Source organism: Suncus etruscus, chromosome 3 (assembly GCF_024139225.1).
Source record: "Suncus etruscus isolate mSunEtr1 chromosome 3, mSunEtr1.pri.cur, whole genome shotgun sequence".
Taxonomy (NCBI): domain Eukaryota; kingdom Metazoa; phylum Chordata; class Mammalia; order Eulipotyphla; family Soricidae; genus Suncus; species Suncus etruscus.
Window position 1 is genome coordinate 10,136,724 of NC_064850.1, and position 24,596 is coordinate 10,161,319.

General features: G+C 34.6%; 1 protein-coding gene across 2 annotated transcripts in view; it reads left to right on the forward strand.

The window, feature by feature from the left end:
- FUT8 (fucosyltransferase 8) overlaps positions 1-24,596 on the forward strand; it is a 186,938-nt gene that overhangs the window by 79,295 nt on the left and 83,047 nt on the right. For both annotated transcript variants that reach the window (XM_049770382.1, XM_049770383.1), the window contains 3 exons: positions 954-1,069; positions 1,174-1,336; positions 14,526-14,640. In XM_049770382.1, coding sequence (XP_049626339.1) covers positions 954-1,069; positions 1,174-1,336; positions 14,526-14,640 — 394 coding nt within the window. The remainder of the gene's footprint in view (positions 1-953; positions 1,070-1,173; positions 1,337-14,525; positions 14,641-24,596) is intronic.

The following is a 24,596-nucleotide window of genomic DNA, read 5'->3' on the forward strand; positions in this document are numbered from 1 at the left end:
CATGCTTACAGGAAAGTTGGTAATATAATTTGGTAATAGTAATTCTACTATGTTTCAACATATTATAATGTTGTTTGCATTTTTTGTTTGTTTGTTTGGGGCTATACCTGTTGATGCTCAAGGTTTATTCTTGGTGGGGCTTGGCGAGTTATGTGGGGTAACAGGAATCTATTGGTACCTACCTGCTGATATTTTTATTTTTCTCAGAAAGAAACAGGACATTAGTCTTCAGTTTTTTTCTTGACATTCTTTATCTATTCTTATTTTTTCCTTTCATGTAAAATGAATGCTTAGGAATCTAAGGTCATGAGTTTGCCAAAAGAACAAAAAATTTATATAGCTTGATACTGTGATTAACTTAAAAATAATTTGTATCTGATATTTGAACAAAGACTCATGTTCAGATATAGTCTTTTCTTCCTTATTCCTTTGAATCCTCCTCTTAGCCCTCTCTCTCTATATATATATCAGTTGTTATTTTCAAACTAATGAAATTAACCTCTAAACTGATATGTTAATAATATGACCTTTATAAGACAGAACCAAAGATTAATTATTTAGCAGAAATCTTAAACCTCTGAACTAGATTTTTTTGGGGGGGTTAGGGGGTGACACATCCAGAGCTGCTCAAGGTTATATATTCTTGGTTATGTGCTCTGGGATCATTTCTAGCAATGCTTGAAGGATACTATGGTTGAATCCAGGTATGCTGTATGCAAGGCAAATACCCTCCCTGCTGTACAATCACTCCAGCTCCATTTCGGTTCTAATTCAATATCATTCCATTGTTTATACTTTTTCTCTACACCTTTGAAGAGAAAATTTCATCTCTTCTGTTATGCCAGATGATTCAGAGACTTCTAGAATTACCAATAAATATGTTTTAGGACAGTAATCGTGCATTTTGTAATTTATAAACGAAATTTTTGTTTATTTTCTTTTCTGAACTACAGAATACCAGAAGGCCCCATTGATCAGGGGCCTGCTTCAGGAAGAGTTCGTGCTTTAGAAGAGCAGCTTGTGAAGGCCAAAGAACAGATTGAAAATTATAAGAAGCAAACTGGAAATGGTTGGTACAGTGTTTTCCTTTTCTATATTTTATATAAGCACAAATAATTTTTTTCATTTATCAGAGTGCTGAAATGCTAATAATACTCTGTTCTTTGAATACAGGTCTGGGGAAAGATCATGAAATTCTAAGGAGGAGAATTGAAAATGGAGCTAAAGAACTCTGGTTTTTTTTACAAAGTGAACTGAAGAAATTAAAGAATTTAGAAGGAAGTGAACTCCAAAGACATGCAGATGAATTCCTATCAGATTTGGGACATCATGAAAGGTACTTTATTTTTTTTACATTCCACTTGGATTTGTGAAATTATAGTCTAAGAATGTAGAAACTTAAGAGTTTTATTTCTTTTCTATGCTAAATAATGAGATCTACTGTATTTAACAGCAAGAAAAGTAAACCACAGTGCTAAAATTTACATATATATGTATATGTATATGTATATGTATATATATATATATATATATATATATATATATATATATATATATATATATATATATGAAGTGACTCGTAGAAGCAGACTAGTGAGAGCCATAATAGGGTGGGGGTAGGGGAAGATTGATGGAGGAAAGCAGACCCCGGTTAAGGGATTGGTGTTTGTTAAAACATATGCCTGAAACAATTATAAATAACCCTGTAATTTCACAGTGACTAAATTAAAGGAAAAGAAAAGAACCATATCCATGGTCTCAAAGTTATATCAATTGTCAACTAAAATAGATGATTGGAAATATTTAAAATGCATTTCTAGAAATGTTTATGTTTTAGAGGTAGTGATTCAACTCACAAATATATTCCTATAAATTTGCTTCATGATATCCATATTTTAAGTTTTACAGTACATTAAAACACCTATTAGTGCTTGCATTACTTTAGCACTTTAAAAAGATTTTCAAGGTTAACAGATTTTTGATTAATAGGAATTTTCTTTTAATTGCCTTTCCAGTTAGGTGCTAGTAAAAGGACCGTATTTTCCGGCGTATAAGACGACTTTTGAAACAAAAAAAGTCAACCGAAAATCGGGGGTCGTCTTATACGCCGAATATATCCCGAAAAATGTTTCAATATGCTGCTAAACGAAAATTGTCTGAATATTGCCACAAAACAAATTTTCCAACTCGATCCTGCACCAATCACTGCAAGGCTGCTCAGACCGCCTCTCAAATTCAGCCAATCCAAGCAGGCTTTTTATGCATGCAAATTAGATAATGTTCTGGACCCGAATCTACACTGTAAAAAGCCTGCTCAGATTGGCCAGAATCAGAGAGGAAGTCTATTACAGTAGAACCTTTAAATCTTTGCTTGTTGTGATTGGCTCACTGTGGTACATGAGCACAGGAACACATGCAGCACATGCAGCACAGGAACGTTCTGTCTGATACAGCGAATAGAGGCCTAAACCCATGTTTTAACTGCAGAATTAGGGGATCGTCTTATACGCCAGAAAATACGGTAACTAAAATTTTTCCAGTAAATTTGTTTCTTCCATTTACACATTTTAGGTGGTTTATCTTCCATATATATGAAAACATTGTAGTACTGGTATATTTGTACAAAACAAATAGATTGGATTGGCATATATATGGAATGTATAATCTAACTGATTATTATTTTTTGAGATCTTAAGTATAAGAATTAAAATGAAAAGAAAATTTTGTTTTCCAATAATTTTTACATTGCACTTTTAATTTTTATTCTTGCCCAAATTATAGTGTAGAGGTTGTCTAACTTAATTCTCTGAGAAATAAGTTATCAGTTAAATCTTTTCGTTTTCTTGTTTGCCTTTTTCTTTTCTTTCTTTTTTTTTGTTTGCCTTTTTCTATAAATCACCTTAACACTTATGGTTAAGAAAGACATCAGTCATAAGAAATAAAATTCTGAGCTTTTGTCTTTCCAGTAAAGGCTTTTTAAAATTTTGTATGACTAGGAACACTGATCTTAGTTTTTTCCATTTTTAGTCAACTTTATAATAACCTAATTATATACAAATTATTCTACATATTTTACATTTCTTTTAATTTTTTTTTGGGGGGGGCACACTCAGCAGCATTCAGAACTTGATTACTCCTGGCTCTGTGCTCAGAAATCACTCCTGGTAGGTTCAGGGGACCGACCATATGGTATGCTGGGATTCAAACCCAGGTCCATCCTAAGTCAGTTGCGTGCAAGGCAAATACCCTACCACTGTGCTATCACTCCAGTTCCTATATTTTATATTCCTATTTATTTTTTAACAGGTGGTTACAGTTCATTATCATATAAGCACCAGGATATCTAAGAATATTGCTATTATTCAAGAAGAAACTTTATGTATCCCTTTGTAATTTTCACTTTCTGTAACTCATGGGAATTATTAGATTTCTTTTTAGTTCCCCAAGTTTCATCTTTTTTTGAATAAATATGAATATAATATGCATGAGGTAGTCATTTGGTGGTGGTAGTGGTGGGTTACTATTTTTCTTTTTAATATAAATTACTTAAAGGCCATGTATCAAATAGCTTACATAGTTGATCAAAATACATTTGTTTCTAGGTAAATGGAAGTGATTAGTAAAGAGAGGGGAAAAATGAATGCAACAACCAAATTTGTGAAAATTATTGTATCCTCACAATGAAGTCAGTAAGTCATTATCAGAAGTTTAGTAAGCTAGTTTTGTTAGTTTTGTTGCTAGTTGATTATTCTGTTATTTTTCTTTAGTTTTTGAACATTGGATGGTTTCAGATACACATTTTAGGCATCTAAAATGTTTATTATGGGGATAACAGTATTAAAAAACTATAGGAATTATGGAGTGGCTGCAAATGTAGCCCTACTGTCCAGGAATTCCTAACACTGTTGTTGATACTCTGGCTTTTGTGGGACATGTTTTGGCTGCCCTGGCTTCTGGAAATATGAGGAAGTAGGAGGTGGGCTGGGGTTAGATGAAGAAATATGCTCCCATTCACACCACAAAAATCCTGGTGCTGTCAGTCCAAATACTGGTGTACCTGGAGTGGTGAAATAGTGCCTCTGGCAAAGCGGCAGTAGCCGGTGTACGGGTACAGCAGGCATGGCTACAACAGGACAACAGGATGGGTTATGAGCTTTCTATTTTGACTGATAAGTCATACTGATAGGAAATAGGGGGCTAGAAGAAAACTTGATACTTAAGAATTTTTGTGCTAACTAACTGCATTTGAATGCCAGGCATGGTTCACTTTGGAATATTAAAGCAATCTTTTTATCTAACAATCTTTGGGGGGGGGGAGCTTTGGGCCACACCCGGTGACGCTCAGGGGTTACTCCTGGCTATGTGCTCAGGAATTGCTCCTGGCTTGGGGGACCATATGGGACACTGGGGATAGAACCCAGATTTGTCCTGGGTCAGCCGCATGCAAGGCAAATGCCCTACCTCTGTGCTATTGTTCTGGCCCCCAAAAGGAAGTCTTAAACAACTGTATATTAGTCCTTAAAAACAATTTTTCTGATTCTTATGCAATAACATGACCTTTAATATATGTGATAAAATAATGAAGCTTATTAATATATAGCCATTTGTTTATGCTTATGAGTCATTTGCCCAGTAGTTTTTCTGTGCATCAGTACATTTGGGAAAATTGCAAAAGGAAACAATTCTTGCTTACCATAAACATTTTTAAGTTGTAAGAGCTGGAGAAGTAGTTTTGATTTTATGTCTAATTCCGTGATGCTACTTGAACAGAGGTAGTAAAATGAATGTGACATCAACTCTTTGAGGGTCAAGCTATGTACTTATTTTATAAGTAAAACTGGAATTGAATTTAATATTGAAAAAAGGAAAAATGTATCCTAATTCATTTTTATACATTTCATAATAACTTTCATTGCATAATTGCTTAATATAACAGATACTGGTTCAATTCCTGGCATCCCATATGGTCCCCCGAGCCTGCCAGGGGCAATTTCTGAGAGCAGAGCCAGGAGTACTCCCTGAGCGCCTCAGGGTGTGACCCCCCCCCAAGAAAAACCAAACCAAGAAAAATGAATTCAATTTAATTAGAAGTGTTGCTAATGCTCTTGTTATATTAAGTAAAATTATTAAATTCCAGAATATTTTCATATATAAATCATGGTCAGAGTCATATGAAGTAGTTATCTGAAAAGAAAAAAATGTATTATAATTTATTTTTATACATTTCATAATAACTTTCTTTGCATAATTGCTTAATATAAGAACCTAGCATAAAAACTGAATTCAATTTAGTTACAACTATTGCTAATGTTTTTCTTATATTAAGTAAAAAGTTAATTCTAAAATATTTTCATATGTAAAATCATGGTCATAGTCATATGGAGTAGTTATCTGATAGTGGCATGTCTTACAGCACACTCTTCCCAAAACATAGGTTAATTAGAAAGAAGTGGGGAAGACAGAAGTGTTTTGTTCTAATTGTTAAAAATGATTATGTCATTGTTATTATTATACTGTTTTCAAGAAGACATCAAGACACCTGGAGGACTTCTTAAAACAAATTTCTGATTCAGTATGTTTGGAGTTAGGCCTGAATATTTATTATTTCTTAGAAGTTTACTTAAGTGACACTGAAGTTGCTGGTCTTTGAGAAGAAAGACTCTTATCTATATAAGCCGTTCCTTTTCTTGAGAAACTTATAGAGATGATCAGTTATTTCTGGGGTGGGTGACAAGGCTCTTTTTTTCTTGGGAATATTGGAACCTGCCGGTAAATACTTTTCATTTACTTCCCGTCATGGTGCGGGAACTGTTTCTCTTCTGAAAAGTTGTTCCCATTGGTCATTATTCTAAAATAATGCTCAGTATGAACAGTTGGGGCCAAAATCTTATCTTAATTTGGGATTTAGTTTCCCTGAGATTTAGCATCTGTGTCTGATTATGCTGATTAATTAGTAAAATTCTTTGTCTTTTGATGATTTTATAAATATAGGAGAGTCTATTATTGAATACAGAGTAGCATATATTTACTATATTGATTTAAGCTTTATCATCAGTAGATTTTCAGTTGCTGATTTTATTCTTGTGATTGCATATTGATCATGCTTCTTTGTAATAGTCATATTTACCTATTATTTTATGTTATTGATAACAAATTAACCCTTAAAATTTTAGTGGCAGACCCGGAGAGATAGCACAGCAGCGTTTGCCTTGCAAACGATCCAGGACCAAAGGTGGTTGGTTCAAATCCCGGTGTCCCATATGATCCCCTATGCCTGCCAGGAGCTGTTTCTGAGCAGACAGCCAGGAGTAACCCCTGAGCAATGCCGGGTGTGGCCCAACAAAAAAAAAATTAGTGGCATCAACAGTTTAGAGTATTTTTAGATTTGATATTTATGTAGGTTATGATTATATAGGTTCAGTGCTTAAATTTAAAGCCAACTAGGTCTTTCCTTCAGCCCTTGAGGTTATGGAAAGTTTTATCTTTTATCACCCTTTTAGGTTGCTTAGAAACATATAGCTTAATCACTGTTACATTTATTTTTATCATCTTTATGTTATAGGATACTGGTTTATGAAATATTTATTGGATTTACTTTATTTTTTTTTAAGTATACAGCAATTACTGGGATTGGAAAGTGATAGTTCACAGAGCTGGTGTACATGCTTTGAATGCTAAAGATCAAGCTTCAATCCAATACTTACCTGTATGATCCTCCAAGCACACAGAAGTTGCCCCCAAGCATTGCCAGATATTGCTACAAAACAAGAAGAAAAAAAATTGGTATAGAGTTAGTAAATTTAAAATTGAAGACAAGAGGGTTGATTTCTTAGTTTAAGTGAATTGAAATTTTTGAGGTCTGTGAAATAGCAATATCTTAACCTACACTGGTTTTCATCTTCTCATTATCAATAGTAATTTATAACGAAGCTTTGCGAAGGCTGACTACAATTATAACTCTAATTAGTGAATGATATGAAGAGCTAATCATGCTGATGACTTTTTGCTGTTCTGCTAAAAGACATTTTTTCAGATTAACAAAGGAAAAGAATGACTAATATAAGGAGTATAATATCTGTAAGAATGATAGGCTAATGCATCCTAAATCTATTTGACTAAATTTCTAGTTGTACTTAACTAAAGGGAGTGATCACTGAATTTTCCTAGGGTGGAGCTTTCCTTTATTTTGGGTATGCTATCTCTTAGAAATTCATCAAGTAAGGGAAACTGCATAATATGAGGTAATAGAGGAAACTATATTTGTAGTCTTGCTTGAAAAAAGTTGCTAATCACAAGCATGATGGTCCAATAGATTATATTTTTACTTTCTAAGGAGGGAGGTGCTCCTTAGGGTCTTAGCAATAGCACATTGTTTAGGGTAGTTGTTTTGCACACAGCCAACAAGAACTTTATAGGTTCCCTTGAGCACTGCCAGGAGTTATTCCCACCTGAGCACCACATGTGTGGCACAAAAAAAAAAAAAAAAAAAAGGAAGATGTTACTTAACTTTAAGAATTAATATTTCCATTGTGGAAACAAGTTTTTTGAACCTTAGAAATCTGTCTTTTATTTAATGCAATATGTATACATTTGTACATATACAGAAGGAAGAAAAGCCATTAATTCATTTGAACTGTGATTTGAGATGAAAACTAAAGTGAAAACTTAAATATCATACAATAAACAAGGATATCCACTTTTATCACCTGTTCAACAAAAATAGTGACCGCTATATCAATTAGAAAGTGAAATGAAAGGAATCCAATTTGATGAAGAAGTCAAACTGTCACTGTTCACATAATATATGATACTGCATGTAGAAAACCCTTAAGGACTCTGTCAAAAAAGTCTGGGAAACTATAAACCTATACATAGGCTCGCAGGCTACTAAATTTGCATAGAAATATGGAGTGTTATTTGCAGACAGTGACACTGAAGAGAAATAAATTTCAAAAACTACTCCATTTATGATCTTGCTAAAAACTATCTAGGAATCAATGTAACAAAGAAGGTGAAATACCTATTCAGAAAAATTGGAAAACAGGAACATATCCCTTCTTTATGGATTAGAAGCAATTTTTAAATCAGCATTGTTAAAATATCCATATTGAACAAAGTGGTTAACAGATGCAATTTCCATAGCTCCTTTAAAGACATAAACATATACTTCTAAAATTTACATTAACCAAAAATCTCCCAGAATTGCCATATCAGTTCTGGGAGAAAAAAAAAAAGGTTGATGGAAAGCATTAGGTTTGCAATCTTTATTCTTTACTGTAAAGCTACAGTAATCAAAACTGAATGGCACTGGAATAAAGGCACTCTTGAATCAATGTAATAGAAATGAGAGCCCCGAGCTAAGTCTTTAAAATATGGCTAGCTAATTTATAATAAAGGGGCTGGCTATCTGCAGTTGGATAAGGAATGTCTCTTCAACAAAAGATACTGAGCAAAATGGCTAGCTATATGCAAAATAATAAAGTTAGACCCTTATCTCTCTCACTCAATACACAAAAGTCTATTAAAAAATCTCCACAGAATACATAAAGGAAAACATAAGCAGAACCCTCCAAGATCTTGACCTCATGGATGAAACTTTCAGTTATGCAACCTCATTGGCAAAGAAATCAGAAACAGAAATAAACAAATGGAACTACATCCAACTAAAAGGCTGCTGTATTGTAAAAGAAATGGAGACCTAAAATAATGATATACTGCTGTTTATGAGAAAATATTATTGTGACATTAAAGGGCTAAAGGAAATCTTTGTAGTAGAATACTTTGTGGTGGGGCTGTTGTATGGTACAGCATCTCTGGAAAATGTTTGGAGACTCCTCAAAACAGTGACAAATAGAACTTCCATATGCTCCTATGATCCTATTCTTGGGAATCTAGCTGAAGCACACAAAAGCATTAATTCCCCCCAAAAGACTTAAGCACACTTATATTTATAACCAAGATCTGGAATAACCAGTAACCAAGATCTGGAAACAGTCCAAGGGTCCAGCAACAGATGAGTGGATAAAGAAATTGTGGTATATGCACATAGTAGAGTACATAAATTTAGCTATGATAAAAGTTAAAATTTTTCAGTTTGTTACAACGTGGAAGGAATTAGGGGATGTCATTCTAATGAAGTGAGTCAGTAAGTCTCTTAACATTTTGAATTGAGTGAACTTAATGCATTTCTTGTGGTTCTTCAGTGAATTGAAAGAGATTATAACATTTAAAAGAGCTTTGTGTAGACTAAGGAGGTAGTTTAAAGCGTTGGAGACTATTTCCCAGCAGACTAATTCTTGAGTCTCCAAGTTTGGTCCCCAGCACATATGCCCCTCCTGGAACATAGCTAGGGAGGTTTTGTAGGAAGTATCCTTCAGCCAACTATAATTCCCCAAAAAGAACTTTATGAATATTGAAAAATAAAGATAGGAAAATTAACAGAAAATGCAGAAAACATAAGTGTAGTATATCTTTTAAAATAGAGACTGTGACTTTGCTCAGAACTGTTCTGCATCCTGAGTCAGAGATTTTGTTTTACTCTACCAATAATCTACAAGCATCTGTACTCTATCTTCAAATTTTTTTGAAGATAAAAAAAAAGTGCCACATTTTGCTGGCACTTTTCTTGAATTTGTGCTTCTAGGCCTATTAGGCCCTATAACAGGATCTTTATAGTCAGAACCAAGGCAGCCATGTTTCTAGCTTTTAGGACACTTCTTGAAGTCACCAAAATGCACCATTTATGTATACGATATTTCCCAGTAATGATCCTTAAATGTAATTTTTTTTTGTTTTTGTGCCACACCCCATGAAGTTCAGGGGTTACTCCTGGCTATGCGCTCGAAATCGCTCCTGGCTTGGGCGACCATATGGGACACTGGGGGATCAAATTGCAGTTCGTCCTAGGTTAGCTGCGTGCAAGGCAAATGCCCTACTGCTGTCTGTGCCACTTCTCCTCTCCCATTTAAATGTACTTTTTATTTGATTACCATCTTGTGCATTGTGGTGGTGTTGGTTTGTATTTGGGGGGGGGGGCACACGCAGTGACTCCAAAGTTACTCCTGGCTATTCACTCAAAAATCGCTCCTGGCTTTGGGGACCATATGGGATGCTGGGGGATCGAACCGCAGTCCATCTTAAGCTAGGGTGGCCAAGACAGGCCTTACCACTTGAGCCACGGCTCCAGCCTTGTAATTTTTTTTAATTTTTGAATTGTACCCAGTGGTAATGTCTTGATTACTATGATATTAAAGCATAAACTATGCCAATTTTGACATTTCAAAGAATTCTGCTACTGTTTATCTTAGGTTTAAAGTAGCTTTTAATCTTCATAGGGCTATCTTATATCATAATTATAGTACTCTGTCTGAGAGCACATTTAAAGCCGTGCGAAATATTGAATTTCCTTTCGAAGGCATTTGCTGATATATTTATTTTTTATCGTACTGCATTACATCTCTAAAAACTTAATTACTTTTGGGCTTGAGATATAGAACAGTGGGTACAGTACAGTGTTGTCTTATACACGGCTGATGCATATTTGATCCGTGACAAACCCATATGGTTCCCCAAACACCACCAGGAGTGATTCTTGAGTGCAGAGCCAAAACAAAACTAAATTTGCTTTCTAAATTTAAGACTTGCAACTTTACCATTTTCACTGAGGTACCTCAGTTTATAATACTTTTAATTGTATTTTTCTTGCATATATTATTTCACCACCATCTATCACCAGAGTGTCCCTCTTTCTTCCACCAGTGTCCCAAGGACTCCTCCGTGCCTCCTATGTAAGCTCAATTCTATACACAAAATCTCTGGTTCTAATTATTTTAAATATTTATTGTTCTCTTACTGTTTCTTTATATCCCCCATATTAGAAAAATTTAAAATAATTATATTGTGAGGTGATAACACCTATACATGTATAGATATATATTTAGAGTAAAGCTAAACCCCTATATTTCTACAAGATTGTAAATCAATATGAAAAGAATTTTCATTGTTCTTATTTTAATGGAGTGAAGAAAATAAATGACTTTGATAAATATTGAACTTATGAAATATTAAAATAAGAATGATGGGAAGAGCTTATGAAGCTGAGAAAACAATTTATTTTTCTAGTTGAGCTCTATAACACTACTATAGTTCAAGATTTTCATCTGTCTATGATGAAGTCAGACGATTTCAGATATGTCCTAATGAGCCTTGACTTTATAACCTAAAAATAATTGAATTTCTAGAGGCCAAGGAGTTGGCTCAGACGATCCTGAGTTCAACTCCCTGTACCACATGCTTAACCTTTCCCTGAGAAGTTCCAGGGTGTTCTTTGAATCCCTGAGCACCACCTGCTCTGGTACTGACTGACTCATCAGTCCTATAAGGAGTCTTGGAGAGTAGATCCTATTAAAAAAGAATCAAATCTCTGTTCATTGCATTAAGACTGCAGGTTAATTTTGTAGGGAGGTAGTAAACTGTTGATTTTTTTTGGGGGGTTTTGGGCCACACCCAGCGGTGCTCAGGGGTTACTCCTGGCTGTCTGCTCAGAAATAGCTCCTGGCAGGCACGGGGGACCCTATGGGACACCAGGATTCGAACCAACCACCTTTGGTCCTGGATCAGCTGCTTGCAAGGCAAACGCCGCTGTGCTATCTCTCCGGGCCCAAACTCTTGATATTTTATTTACTTTTCTTTTCCTTTTTTTTTTTTTTTTGTTTTGTTTTGGGGTCACACCCTGCAGTGCTCAGGGGTTACTCCTGGCTCAAGGCTGGCTGGCTTGGGGGGCCATATGGGATGCTGGGATTTGAACCACCGTCCTTCTGCATGCAAGGCAAACGTCCTACCTCCATGCTATCTCTCCAACCCCGATTCTTATTTACTTTTCTAACTAAAATTCTTTGCATAAATGTTTTTTAAATCTTAAGTGAAGATAATAAATATAAAAATAGCTGGGTCATTATATATTAGACTTTTACCTATTTAAAAAGGGTCACAGTGAAAATAGTCAAGCTGCAAAGTATCCTGTGTGCAAATGATGTTGTCACTTCAAACAAAATCTAAAAAGGCTTCATAGATGACCCTGTTGTTGACTGTGTAAAGCTGTCCTATAATCAATATAGGGAGTATTCTGAACTGTGGTTATGATTAATTTTTCTTTACTAAAGGCTATTATCAAGTATTCTGTTAAATGTATTTATAGTGCTTTTTTAAATGATAATAAAATAAGAGTTAAATTTTTTTAACTTTTTAAATTGGCATTGCTTTTTTTTTTTTTTTACTAAATTGTTCTATTTTAGAACTAGGAATAAAAGAAAACTAAAACTAAGTCATGCACTCAGATAAATAACAATTATTGTGACCTGGTTTCATCATCTATCAAACGAGTCCTCACTAACCCTGACTTTTTAGAGTGCAATACACCACTGAGTCATATATTTCTATTGGTCATACTCAGTAGATTGTTCCTCTTGGGTTGTTGAATTATTAATACAGACTCTTCAGACACAAGGTAAAAGAGCCAAAATGAGTGTGAAGATATCAAGCATGTGCTTACTGATAAACAACTGAAATTACTCTTTTGGCAATACCAAAAAATTTCTGTCCATCCGATGAAGACCTATTTTCTAGTTGATAAAATTTGTGAAAGGTGCTGCAGAATTATCCATTTCTTTTTGAGAGCACTAATCAACTCTCAAAATTTTAAGTATCTCCCAAATGTCCATTCAGTCTTTTAAAACAAATCACGTTGAATACTGCTTCAGCATATGCATCCTATACCACTTTCTGACCCCTAGTCTGTCAGTATAACAGGCCCATCTTAAGTTTAGATTGTTAAAGTCTGGGTCTCTTTTTCCATTGTTGTTGTCTTTGCTTTGATATTTAGTTCTTATTTTTTTAACATCACAAATGCATTAAGACCACTTGGTTCCTGGTCCCAATCCTTTTATATTTGTTTTTCTCTTCCACTCAATTTCTTTCCTCCTCCTTACTATCAACTCCGAATTTAAATATTGCATTTTTTTCCATGCGGTTATTCTACATTTTTAAGAGAAATCATCTAGGATAACTTAATGGAGAAAATCACTTATGAGCAAGGATTTGACAAACATTTTGAATATGTGTTTGAGTAAATAGGCATTCCAGAGGAAAGAAGAACAAATGTAGAAACATCTTTGGTATGTTTATTAGTTAGTAGCAAGATCAAATAAGTTAAAAGGACTGTTGTAGGAGATGAGGTTGAGGTAATGAGAGGAACATATTGTCTGAGCATTGTAGATCCAAGGAATGACTTTCATTTTGACTAAGTAAAATAAGGAGCCAATTTAGTGTTAAGTACAAAACAGTAACATTATTTGATTGAAATTTCAATAGATGTGGGTGCTGTTTTGAGAATGTATTGAAGGTAAAGGGTAAAAACCAGTACATATGTGCAGAGAGGCTAATGTAATAAAAAACAAGTAAGAAAAGATGGTTGCTTTCTTGGTAGCAATTTTTTTTGTGTGACACATGGTCAAAAGCTGGCTATATGTTTACTGACAGATTTGTGAGAGTGGGGATTAAAGAATAAAAGTAGTCTTTATTTTTTACTGTATTGGTAAATGTAAGTCATAGCTTTTATTTAATACAGCATAAATAAAACTATCTCTACTATCCCTGAAGATTTTCTTCCTAGTTTGGGGGATATTTTAGTTTATTCTTAGGAAGCCTACCTTATTTTAATTGAAACTACTGATTTTGATTTTAGTGTGGTAAAGTAGATAAAGAGCAGGATCTAAATTGCCAACAGAGATTGGTCCCGTTATTTTTGATGTGCCAACTCACTGGTGTAAGGTAGGTGGTACCTCAGTGTTGTCTTGATTTGGATTTCCCTAATGATGAGTGATGGTGAGTGAGCATGTTTTCATGTGTCTATTATTCATCTTTGATCTTCCTCAGAGAAGTGTCTGTTCATTTATTCTTCCCATTTTTCTATGGCTTTATTATGGCTTTTTTTTTTTTTTGGAGCTCACCTTTCTTAGTGCTTTTATATCCTAGATATCAACCCTTTATCTGACGTGTTGAGTGCAAAAATTTTTCCCCATTCTGTTAACTATCTTCTAGTTTTAACAGGGTTTCTTTTGCCATCTTCCTATTTCTTTGTTAAGGTATCCACTTCCACCTGCTTTCCATAATGTTTTATATCAAGGGAATAAATAAAGCTAAGTAAACTAGGCGAGTGAAGTTATCAACAGTAAAGATTAACTATCAGAGGGCCAAGAGGTAGTTCAAATGTCTTGAATGTGTTATGCCCTTTGTTTGATTCTGGACAGCACATGACTGCTCAGACACCATTAAATATAAGTACCACTGTTAGGGCCACACCACTGGGCCAAGCATTATCTGTGTTAAAAACTATAAGAATGAATTTTTTATATTAAAGACAAATTGTTGAACATCACAGGGTGAATATCGGACTTTATAAAAAACTAATTCCTTGCAGTCTTATGATATACAAATAGTTAGATCTCCAATGTTGTTTGCTTTTATAGATCTATAATGACGGATCTATACTACCTCAGCCAAACAGATGGAGCAGGTGATTGGAGGGAAAAAGAGGCCAAAGATCTGACAGAGCTGGTCCAGAGGAGAATAACATATCTTCAGGTAAGAGAGTAGATTAAGCTTGAGTGACGAAGGGAGCAGCATCATAATAAAAGAAAGCTGCTTTTGGGAATAGGGGGTAAATAAGAGAGAAAGAGTTGTTGTTCTTGATGTTTAGTATTCATTACAATTGTATTTTGAAAGCAATTACTTTTTCACTTTCATATTAATTGAAACATTGTTATGAGTTGAGTAGAATAAAAAGATGGTTAAACCAAGATTTCTGATCTTTTGGTTGTGCGCACTCATAAATACATTTCACACCCCTACTGTATAAATAAAGTTTTTTTTCCTTTGAAAGTGTTACATTTTCGGGCAGGGTGATATAGTACAGTGAGTTAAGTGTCTGCCTTGCATGGGGCCAACCTGGGCTTGATCCCTAGACCCTGTATAATCTTCAGAGACCCATCAGGAGTGACCCCTGAGCACAGTGCCAGGTGTAAGATCTGAGCATCCCTGGGCATGGCCCAAAAAGTCAAATAAAAGAAAAAGAAGAGAAAGGGTGGTATGATGAGAGTGATGCTATATAGTGTCAATAATTTGAAAGTTGTTTTTTGTTTGAACTCAGTTTGTATTGGAAGACACTAGGAGGCCATTTATGAGTACCATTCTGCAGGTGACAGATGTTGAAATATATAGCCATTTGCCTTGAAAACAAACTTTAGAGAGATTGATTGGGAAAAGAACAAGTTTCCAAGTAGGTGAAAGACCTGAAATAACGGAAGTAATTTAGGCATAATTAGTTGATTAAAAACTTAAAGATAAAACCATCTTTCAGGGGAAACAATGAAATTAGTAAGTAGATTCAAAATGCTTTACATTGAAATGACTAAAATATATCTTTCACACATTCCTTTCTAATACTACTGATTCTATACTTGCTGTTTATAATCACGTGGTGTTCTTTTCAAAATTTGAGTGTCTTAAAAGGAAAATAACGCCCAGTGGTTTGATTCTGTATATTTTAAGTTCCACGTTTTCTGTACTTAAGAAGGAAAAAAAAAGAAAAATAGAGAAAATCAAGTGCTTTAAAGAGATCATTAAAAATCAACCTGATCTTGGCATGCTGTCTTGGTCTCCTACTCTCGTGGCTATTCATCAGAGGTGTCTGCAGAATGAGATACACTTCGCCTCCTGCAGGGAGGAGGTAATTAGCTCCTATCAAGTAGAACCTCATTCAATGAACTATAAACAGCTGGTAGTGCAGAACTATTCTCATTTAAAATGAAAATAACTATGGCTCCTGAGTTTCTTCCATTTCCACATATTCATTAAATTCACACCCAATAAAATTCGTGTTTAAACTATGTTTGGTCATAGTTCATCTCCCCACTCTGTAATATCTGCTACCTACTTTTGCCTTTTTTTTTTTTGGTTTTGAAGTGGCCATGTGCAATTAATAATAGTATACATATGATCCTCTCTGTGCTATTATCTATGCTTTTTAAGTAGAAAAATTGCCTTTGCAAATCACATTAATGCTACTTTTCAGTCGTTTCACTTGAACCTTATCTTAGTTTCAAATATTAATGTTTAACAAATTTTTCCTTTCATGCTTCCATTAATAAAGAAAAACTGATTTGATAATGAAGAAAATAGGAAAACTCTCACAAAATATTTTAAGAAAGTATTTATTTTCCAATAGTACTTAAAATTTTCTTCTACCTAAACCAAAAGTTCATTTAGAAGTATACTTATAGTATTTGGATCTCCCAAGCAGTGCTCTGGAGAGACCAGATCCTGTCCTACTATTCTCAGCCAACCATGCTTGTGGTTCATTGTGGAAATGAGGATTCTTTGCTGCTCAGGCCTTGCGGCTCTTGGGGCCACTACAGCAATTCCAGCAGCACTTGGGCCAATAGTTACACAATATTTGGTTCTAGTGGTGCTTGGAGGATCATGTAATGCTAGGGATTGAACAAAGGTCAGTGCCGTGCAAAGCATGCACTACCTCTCTAGCCATGAATAGTATATTTTAATATTTGTAAGATATAAGAGATGCCAAAAAAAAAAAAAGAAAACAGGATTGGAGAGATAGCATGGAGGTAGGGTGTTTGCCTTGTATGCACAAGGATGATGGTTCAAATCCTGACATCCCACATGGTCCCCCAAGCTTGCCAGGAGCGATTTCTGAGTGTAGACCCAGGAGTAACTTCTGAGCACTGCTGGGTGTGACCCAAAAACCCAACCTCCCCCCCCAAAAAGGAAAACAAAGAAAACAAAAAAGAAATAAGAGATGCTATTCTTTTTTTCTAAGTAGAAAAAGTCTTCTAGTCCAGTCTAACAGAAATAAACTTAAAAATAATCACATATTTGTAAGGTATGTTTTCTCTGACTAGAATTTTTATTCCTGCAAATTTTTAATTTTCAAGTGCAATAGTTACTTACAAGAGATTTGTCACTGTTTTGTTTTGTTTTGTTTTGTTTTTTGTTTAATGCCTCAGATTGAACCCATAATCTTGTCATTATTTAACTGGGTTAGAGAGTTTAATCACAAAAATTTATTTATACAGATTTTTAATCATATCTTTATTTAAACATTGTGATTACAAACATGTTTATAGTTGGGTTTCAGTCATAAAAAGAACACCTATTTCTATAGATTTTCTTATAAGAGTGTTTGTTTTCTTACCATTATAATTTTCTTGGTTTCAAATCTGTTGGTATTCTAATACTATTATTTAAGTGAAATATTACTGTATAAAGCCACTTCAGCAACTTAGATTCTTAAAGACTTAATAGGGCTTAGAAAATGAGTATTTTACTTGGATATAAAACTAAAAAGGATAAGGAAAAAAATCAGTGACTTTTTCTGTGTTTTGGGTGTTTTTTTTTTTTTTGTTTGTTTGTTCGTTTTTGGCCCACAACCGTTTTACTCTGATCTCAGAAATCACCCCTGGCAGGCTCGGGGACCTTATGGGATGCCGGGAATCGAACCACCATCATTCCTGGGTCAGCTGCATGCAAGGCAAACAACATTTTCTGTGCTATCACTCCAGCCCATCATTGACTTTTGATACTGGTACTGAAAGCAGTTTATACAACTTATTAGCAAAGGCTTTAGTTGTCAGCTAGGAGTTATATAAAGAATTATATGTAATATATATCTAAATAATGTGTATCTATAAATACTTTGTTTCAGTGCAAAACCAATGTTTTGATATTTAAATCTGAGATCCTTAATTATTAAAATGCCTTACTACTTATAGTATTTCACGTCATATCGGGGCTGGCGAGGTGGCACTAGAGGTAAGGTGTCTGCCTTGCAAGCACTAGCCAAGGGAGGACTGTGGTTCGATCCCTAGCATCCCATATGGTCCCCCAAGCCAGGGGCAATTTCTGAGCTCTTAGCCAGGAGTAACCCCTGAGCATCAAACCGGTGTGGCCCAAAAAAAAAAAAACTCAAATAAAATAAAATAAAATAAAAAATAGTATTTCAAGTCATATTATTATAATTTGCTCTCAATATTTGTCTTGTTTAGTTGAAATTATTTTACTGGATTTTTAGTTATACAGAGAAATTTATTATTATTTTCATCACCAGCAAATATTTTTTTAAATGTGCTGATGCTTGGGGGCTTCCATTACTACATCTGGTGATACTCTGGTTAAGTACTGGAGGTCAAATTTGTGTCTGTAGCCTTTAAGACATGAGCCTCAAACCCTGTACTAATTCAGCTTCCCAGTTTCATAAGCCTATCCTTTTTTAGTTTTTCAGCCTTTGAATGGAACCAGTCTGAGTATATGTCATGCAAATCCTGCTTGACATAAAACCATAAAATAGTTCATCTAGATTTCTTTTCAATTTTATACTTACTTTTATTTATCCTCTGCTGCCTGCTGCTTCCATCACCCATAACCATCTCTTTGACAATGGCCCTGCCTCACCACTCCTCTACAATTCTCTCTGCAGACACCAATCTGACCAAACTTCAGGTATGCCCGTATGTGGGCTAATATTTCCAAGGATTTTTTTGCAGTGTGTGCAGACACCCTCCTCCCCACATCCTCATTCTTCTGAGAGGCCTGGCAGCTGAGACATGCCCCAGAAGAACTGCAGTATCAGAAACAGTACTTTGATTTCCTGGACAGCTTCATTTTTTTGATACTGTCCTCCCTATAGGAACACACCAATTTTGATGCCAATATATAGATGAGGTCATTTAATGTTTGGAAACAAATGAAATAACAGAATTGACAGCAAGCAACAAGAGCTTACTAAGCCTTTTACATTGTCTTATGACTTCATTAGAGATCTAACATTTTCACAAATATGCTTGCCACTATTTTTTTTTATTTTTTATTTTTTCTAATAACTGCTCTCACTTATCTGGAAACAAATGTATTGTGGTCAGCTGTCAACTATGTGATGCAGTTTCTTTAAATAAAGTAAAAAAAAATTGTTAACTGCCTTAATACTCTGTATAATACTGTTTTTTCCTAGATTTCTTTTGGGGGAGGAGGGAGAGCATGCCTGATGATGCACAACCAGAAGATTAAACCTAGAGTCTCCACACGTAAAGATGAGCTCAGTACATTGAGCTCTCTCTTAACTGCATACTACTTGATTTTTCTTTTAATTTTCTTTGAACTCACAGTGGTTTTGTAGCAAGAAAACTTGAATATTGAACTTTTTCTTTAGCATGGTTTACCAAAAGTTTTAAAATAGTTGATATGTGTGATGTGTGGAGTTTGCAACTTACCTCGTTCACTTGGTTGCTTATATCAGTAGACATTCCTTTTGTTTGTTTTAGGGACATACCCAGAGTGTTCGGGTCTTACTCCTGGTTCTATGCTCAGAGATCACCCCTGGCTGGCAAGGCCTTGGGAGACCATCTGGGGGTACTGAATCAAACCTGGGTCAACTACATGCAAGGCAAACACCTCTACTGTACTTATTCTAGCCCCAATATCCCTTATTATTGTAGTAGTACTATTGAGTTTGTGCTATACTGCTGATAAAAAAAAAACTATAAATCCTATTACATGAGATTCTTATGACTTAAAACAATACATATGTTTCAGCTCCTATTTAACTGTATATACTGCCCTTTTAAGAAAATTAATGACAGAAAAGAACTTCGTTTAATAAACCTCATTGAGAACTGACTCCACTTCTCTTATCACCTAATACTTCTCATGTTGGGCTTTTAGTAATATTATCCATATCATAGTCAACTTTATGTACCATGCACCAATTTGTTCCAAAAGAAACTGTATGAACTATAAACCATGAAAATATGCCTCCTTGGGGCCAGAGAGATAGCATGGAGCAAGGCATTTGTCTTGTATGCAGAAGGACGATGGTTGGAATCCTGGCATCCTATATGGTCCCCCTGAACCTGATGAGCACTGCCGGGTGTAACCCCAAAACAAGACAAACAAACAAAAAACAAAACAGAAAATGTGCCTCCTGAATCAAAACTAAAAGAATATTCAGCTTAGTTTTTTCATAATAGTACTAGTGCCAGTGGTATTCAGCATCAACTGATACTGACAAGGACACGTGAAATATAAGGAAATTCCACCTGATAGCTATCTTCAATCATTATGATTAACTTTTGAAAAAAATATATATAAGGTTACCATTTTAAAATTATTTGGATTGTTTGTTTTCTTAACTGTTTGAGTGTTTTATGTGAACTGTCACTCAAATTTTTCCTAGTTATGTTAAATCTTGTGATAAATATGTATGTGATTTCATTCATGTCATTTTAGAAAACCATCTCATAAAGGTGTGTCTGATTTCTTTATTCTCTTGGAAATTAAGGCATTCATTTTTACATTGGGTTCAAAAGTTTGGCTCCTTTTGAAAACCCAAGATATCTTAATTTCTCTTATTAAAGTGCTTTAGTTTGTAAGGTTAAATAAATAAAGCTTATTTTTTATTTACCTTTTGATATATTATGGATGTTTCAAAATGAGTGTTACTAAGTTGCCTTTTGCCTTCTCTGCATTCTAGGGATTTTTTCATGTTAATAGTTATAGTGTTACATGTACAGTGTTAAGGAGTATAAATTGAGACCTTAAGGTATATACAACTTTTCTGTAAAGGGGAAGAGGAGAGGTGTAGTCTTTTTTTTTTTTTTTGGTTTTTGGGCCACACCCGGTGACGCTCAGGGGTTACTCCTGGCTATGCGCTCAGAAGTCGCTCCTGGCTTGGGGGACCATATGGGATGCCGGGGGATCGAACCGCGGTCCTTCCAAGGCTAGCGCAGGTAAGGCAGGCACCTTACCTCCAGCGCCACCGCCCAGCCCCGAGAGGTGTAGTCTTAACTTTAAAACTTCATGTCAATCTATCATTAACAAATAGCTTGAGGTTTTCTATTTCTTTTTATTTTCTGGTTGTTTTTATTAGTTTATTTATATTTATTAATTGATTGGTTTTTGTGCCACACCCAGCGATGCTCAGGGATTACTCCTGGTTCTCTGCTCAGAAATAGCTCCTGGCAAGCTTTGGGGACCCTGTGGGATGCCAGGAATCTAACCAGGTCCTTCCTGGGTCAGCCGCATGCAAGGCAAATGCCTTACCACTGTGCTATCTCTTGGGCCCAGGTGGTTTTTAATATAGGTGACTAAATAATCTTTAGTAACCAAGTAGAATTTTATTAAATATGAATTTCCTAGATATGGGTCTTATTGACATAGATGTTTTATGATTATCATCATTCTTAAAGATTATCTGTTGTGAAATAGAGAAATTTGAGAAAGTCAGAGCAGCTATGAATTTAACTATTTTTTTCAGAAATAAACAAATTTGAAGAAAAAAGACTGGTAATATGGAAATTGTATGAGAAGAATATTTTTTTAAAAATCACTTATTTTCTGATCATAATTGAGTAAGATTTTCTTTCTCTGAATTATAAAATATTTTGTTTCTTTTTAGTAATAGTAGAATGAAGAATTATATGCCAAGGTAGATTAACATTCAGAGGTATGTGTCAACATTCCCAAGATAGAGTGGATAAGGGTTCCTTTCTCCCAAAACCTGATTTTTCTTTTTTTTATTTGTGGCTATCTCACTGGTCTTAGGTGATATTGCATTGTTGTTTTCATTTGTATTTCTCTGATGATAGTGACATCATAGATTTTTTTATATACCTTAGGCAATCTGTATGTCTTCTTTGAGGAAGTGTCCTTCTCACCTCATTTTTTAAAATTTTTTTTTTCCTGTTAAGATATCCAAGTGTCTTATATAGTTTGGATAAACCCTTTGTCAAATGAGTGTTATATAAGTATTTTCTCCATGGATTATTTTTATTATAGTCTTTTTGTTTTCTTTTATAGGACTGAAACATTTTAATTTGATTAATATTAGTTATTTATATTTGTTTCAATTTCCTTGCCCAATGACATTGAATCATTCAAGATTCCTATAGATAGTATTTTGGAGGGTTCTGCCTGTGTTTTCCTCTGTGTTATTTATAAATTCAAGTCTGATGTTGAGGTTTTTGATCCAGTTTGATTTGACTTTTGTACTTGTTGTGAGTTCCTTTCAGCCAATATCATAATTACACAGTCTTTGGGTAAAGAAAGCCCCTACCACCATAGCCACAATGGAGAAATGAAGCAGTTTCTTTTTCTCTCCCTGACTAGTGTGGCAAGTCATGAAAGGAGTTAGAGAAATGAATTTTTAAAATATGTCTTTGAAATCTAGTAAGGTGTTTGAACATTTTATGCATGAAACAGATCAGAATAAATATATTAGATCAGTGAAAATTACCTAGTCTGACAATAGTCTGAAGACTAGAAAAAGAAAAATCAGCGAGCCTCAAAGTTCTGTGGCCTAATAATAAAAAAAAAAAAAAGTTTGTATCATTGGAATCCCAATAGAAGTTAAGAGAAGAGATTTAAAGAAATGACTGAAAAACTTTCTAAATCTGAGAAATTGACATATTTAATAAATTGAGCTAATTTCCCATTGCAGTCTATTTTTATACATTTAAAAGTAATTGTGTAAAAACTAGTCAGAGAGATAGCGCAGGCGTAAGGCACTTGTCCATTCATTCCGCAGCACAGCATATGGTCCTTCAAGCACTGCCAGCATTCACTCTTAAGCACAGAACCAGAAGTAGTCCCTGAGTAGTTCAGAATGTAGCTATCCTTACCCTGCAAAACAAGCAACAAAAATACTGAAGACAAAAGAAACAACGTGGCATTTAGAAAGAAGCCATGCATTTCCTAATAATTTCAATGACATTGTATTTTAATGACATTAGAAAACATGGTCACTTAAAAAAGGTAGTAAAATACTTTTCAAGTATAAAATAAAGAATTAACCAGCTTAGTATTCTTCATTTATTGAAAATATGAGAAATAGACTTTTGCAGATAAAAGAAAACCAAGATAATTTGTTGCGATAGATTTGCTCTAAAAATAAGAAATTACTCAGAAATTTGAACTGTCTAAAATAAATGAGTAAATATGGGTTACTTGAATAATCTTCTGTTTATGATATTTTAAAATATTTGCAGGTGGGAAACAATAACTATGTAAAAGAAGAAAGGGAATTATAAAGTTCCTAATAATTCAATAGTCTACTACAAGTACTAACAAGTATATGCTTGTTATACTAAGATAAATATGTATGCATATAATAACCCTAGATTAGTAACTGAAAATATCTTTAAGATGTATACTTAAAAATATTATACATTGGAGCCAGGAATACAGCATGCAAATGACAGTGCACAGGCTTAGCATTTGCTTAGTCTCATCTATCCCCATTACCTATGGTTCCCTTAGCACTGCATCATTTTCCAAGCACCATCCATTATGGTTTCAGTGGTCCTCAGTACCATGAGAAAGTAACCCAAGTAAAACAAATTTTTAATTGATAGATGAATCAAAATTAAATACGGAAAGAATTTTTAAGTTATGCATAGGAAAAATAGGAATGAATGTTGAATTTTGTTAGATGCTTTTTCTTTATTGATAGGATTGTGATTTTCCTTCTTTAAATTATTGTGGTAAATTAAGTGAATTTTGAGGAATTAGCTAATTTTGCAATCCTGGATTAAACATCACTAGGTCACAGTGTGATATTCTATTCTTATATATAAGAATCTACATATAAAGAGAGAAATACATATATCAATACAATGACAAATATGTTGGCATAACAATAATTTTGAAAAATAAAACATTCATTTATGGCACAGCATTCAATAAACTAGGAATGAAAGGTACAAAGATCATTGCAATTTTCAAGCTATACCACGCTTACTAGATAAACCCATGTAGTCTATCATCAACCACCATCACATGAGAATAAAATTTCTACGACATATGAGTAAATTAAGAAGGATATATATCAGCACATTAGAATTAATCTTCTACATCCCACAAGAAGCTTTTTGATATCAAAATTGTAAGACATGCTATTTAGTTTTTAAAATATTAAATACTTAGGTTAAAATGTTTATAAAATGTTGATGAAAAATATTAAAGGTAAAAAAAATTAAAGGTAAATACCAGTGAACTAATATGCCATGTTTATGACTTATAAAGCAATATAAAAATCTCAGTTCTGGGGCCGGGCGGTGGCGCTAAAGGTAAGGTGCCTGCCTTGCCTGCGCTAGCCTTGGACGGACCGCGGTTCGATCCCCCAGTGTCCCATATGGTCCCCCAAGCCAGGAGTGACTTCTGAGCGCATAGCCAGGAGTAACCCCTGAGCGTTACCGGGTGTGGCCCAAAAACCAAAAACCAAAAAAAAAAAAAATCTCAGTTCTTCCGATTGCTCATAGACAAATCCTAACAAGCCCCACCCCATCTTTATAAACATAGATAAATTGATTGTAAAGTTTATTGAGTTTTTGGACCATAAGATGCTCAAGGGCTATTCCTGGCTCTGTGCTCAACTCCTGGTAGTACTCAGGGGACTGACTATATGTGGAGCCTGAATTGAACCAGGATCAGTTTTATGCAAGGCAAGCATTTTATCCCCTGGACTACCTCTG